This window comes from Octodon degus, unplaced genomic scaffold, assembly GCF_000260255.1.
Source record: "Octodon degus isolate 3935 unplaced genomic scaffold, OctDeg1.0 scaffold00072, whole genome shotgun sequence".
Classification (NCBI taxonomy): domain Eukaryota; kingdom Metazoa; phylum Chordata; class Mammalia; order Rodentia; family Octodontidae; genus Octodon; species Octodon degus.
Genome location: NW_004524648.1, coordinates 8438222 through 8440130, shown reverse-complemented (window position 1 = coordinate 8440130; position 1909 = coordinate 8438222). Strand labels below are relative to the sequence as shown.

At 39.3% G+C, this 1909-nt stretch overlaps 1 protein-coding gene and 1 pseudogene across 1 annotated transcript in view; one reads left to right on the top strand and one right to left on the bottom strand.

The window, feature by feature from the left end:
- Rhot1 (ras homolog family member T1) overlaps nucleotides 1–1909 on the bottom strand; it is an 85423-nt gene that overhangs the window by 25912 nt on the left and 57602 nt on the right. The window contains exon 12 of the mRNA XM_023719855.1: nucleotides 41–93. Coding sequence (XP_023575623.1) covers nucleotides 41–93 — 53 coding nt within the window. The remainder of the gene's footprint in view (nucleotides 1–40; nucleotides 94–1909) is intronic.
- On the top strand, nucleotides 1119–1805 carry LOC111817833 (annotated as a pseudogene).

Sequence of the window (1909 nt, the reverse complement as noted above, 5' to 3'; positions counted from 1 at the left end):
TGGGTCTCTACTCCACCTTCTACAAAATGAAGTATTGTTACTTACCACTTTTATGAAGTGTTACATCAGTAAAAATGCTACATAACAGCCAAGCTGTATGTGAAACAAAATACTAAATAAAATGAATCAAGCCAGGCCCTGGTGATGCATGCCTGCAGTCCCAGCACTCGGGAGGCTTAGGCAGTAGAATCACCTTCAGTTCAAGGCAAGCCTAGACTACACAGCAAGATCCTGTCGTCCAACCCCAAATATAATGGTATCACTTAGTGGGAAAGATGTATTTACAAAAGTTAACTGTAAAGTGAATCTCCAGTAACCAAATGATACGCATTTCACCATAAAATAAATAATATATAAAAAATAAATACAAATTACAATAAATATAGTTAACACTATATCTCAATTTTTTCTGTAAATTATCATAATTATGAACTACAAGATGCTATTTCAAATCTACACTATCTTGGAGCTGGATCTATACATGGGAAGGGGATCTGTACTCTGAGCTTAGCTGGCCTTTGAAGTGTAAATCTGAAAAATAAGCTGGCCAGAAAATGACACTGTATCCCAGCTCTCAGGAGGCTGAGGCAGGAGGATTGCTGCTATTAAGTGAGCTCAAGGCCAGTTTGAACTGCATAGTGAGAACTGTCAAAAAAAAAGAAGGGGGACACTATCAATAGGATATCTCTCCTTGAGGTAGAGACTATGTCCAAAGATACAATTATAGCAGAGTTCAATAGAGGCACTATTACTTATAGCAAAAACTGAGGATAAAATAATTATGACAGTCACAGAATAAATACAAAATACTTCACATTCAAGATATATAAAAGCAGCGCTGACCAAATAGCTCAGAGGATTAAAGTGCCTGCAAGCAAGCACAGGGGCTGAGGTTCAATCCCCTGGCCTGTGGTGCCAGCCCCGCCCTCAGGGCGTGCTGAGACAGCAATTGAGACTAGGCCTGGTGGCGCGCCAGAAATCCCAGCACTTGGGAGACTGTAAACAGGAGAATCACTATGAGTTCGATCTAGTAGTGAGACCCTGAGCACCTTGTAGACCCTTCCCTAAAATACAAAAACAAAAAAGATATATAAAAGTATACTTGTTAATATACAAAGATGGGGATGCGGGCAAAATGGTGGCCTAGCGCCGTTAAGCAGTGCAATAGTAAGCAAGTAAATCATTTGACCTCAGCCTGTGCTCGTAATCTGTAAGACAGAGATGCCTACTTAATGAAAGAGCCCATCAGGTATACGAGAGAATGTATAAACGGAATGAAAATTGGTGCCTAGAAGTAGATATTCAAGGCAGTTTCTCCCACATCTTTTTTCATATCACCTGACAAGCTTCTTTCATGTACTAAGACAGCAACAGCAGCAGTAAAAAGGGCAATATCAAAGAGAGCTCTCTTGAACCATTTATTTCCAATTCAAAATGGAGCTTTATCTTATATTTGCTGTAAATCTATATATTCTTCTCTTCCAGATGACTATAATTGCAAAGGAGAGCTTGCTTTGACATCTGATGGCAGGACAATAGTATACTACCACCCTTCTGTGGACATTCCATATGAACACACCAGACCTATGCCTCAACCAGATCCTGCCCATAATATTGAAGAAACACATGATCAAGCACTGAAAACCAGATTAGAAGAAAATGAAAGTGAATTCCTTGAGCAAGGACCCATGATAGAACAACTTAGCAAAATGTTCTTCACGATGAAGCATCGTTGGTATCCTCGTGGGCAGTATCACAGACGTCGTATGACACTGAATCCTCCAAAAGACAGATGATATTGAGATTCATGGGAGAATCAAAGAGAAACGTTATCCTGTGCTTAGTTTGCCACTGGAAGAAATACACTAATACTGTATGGTAATAGTCAAATAAAAGAAAACTAAAAAAA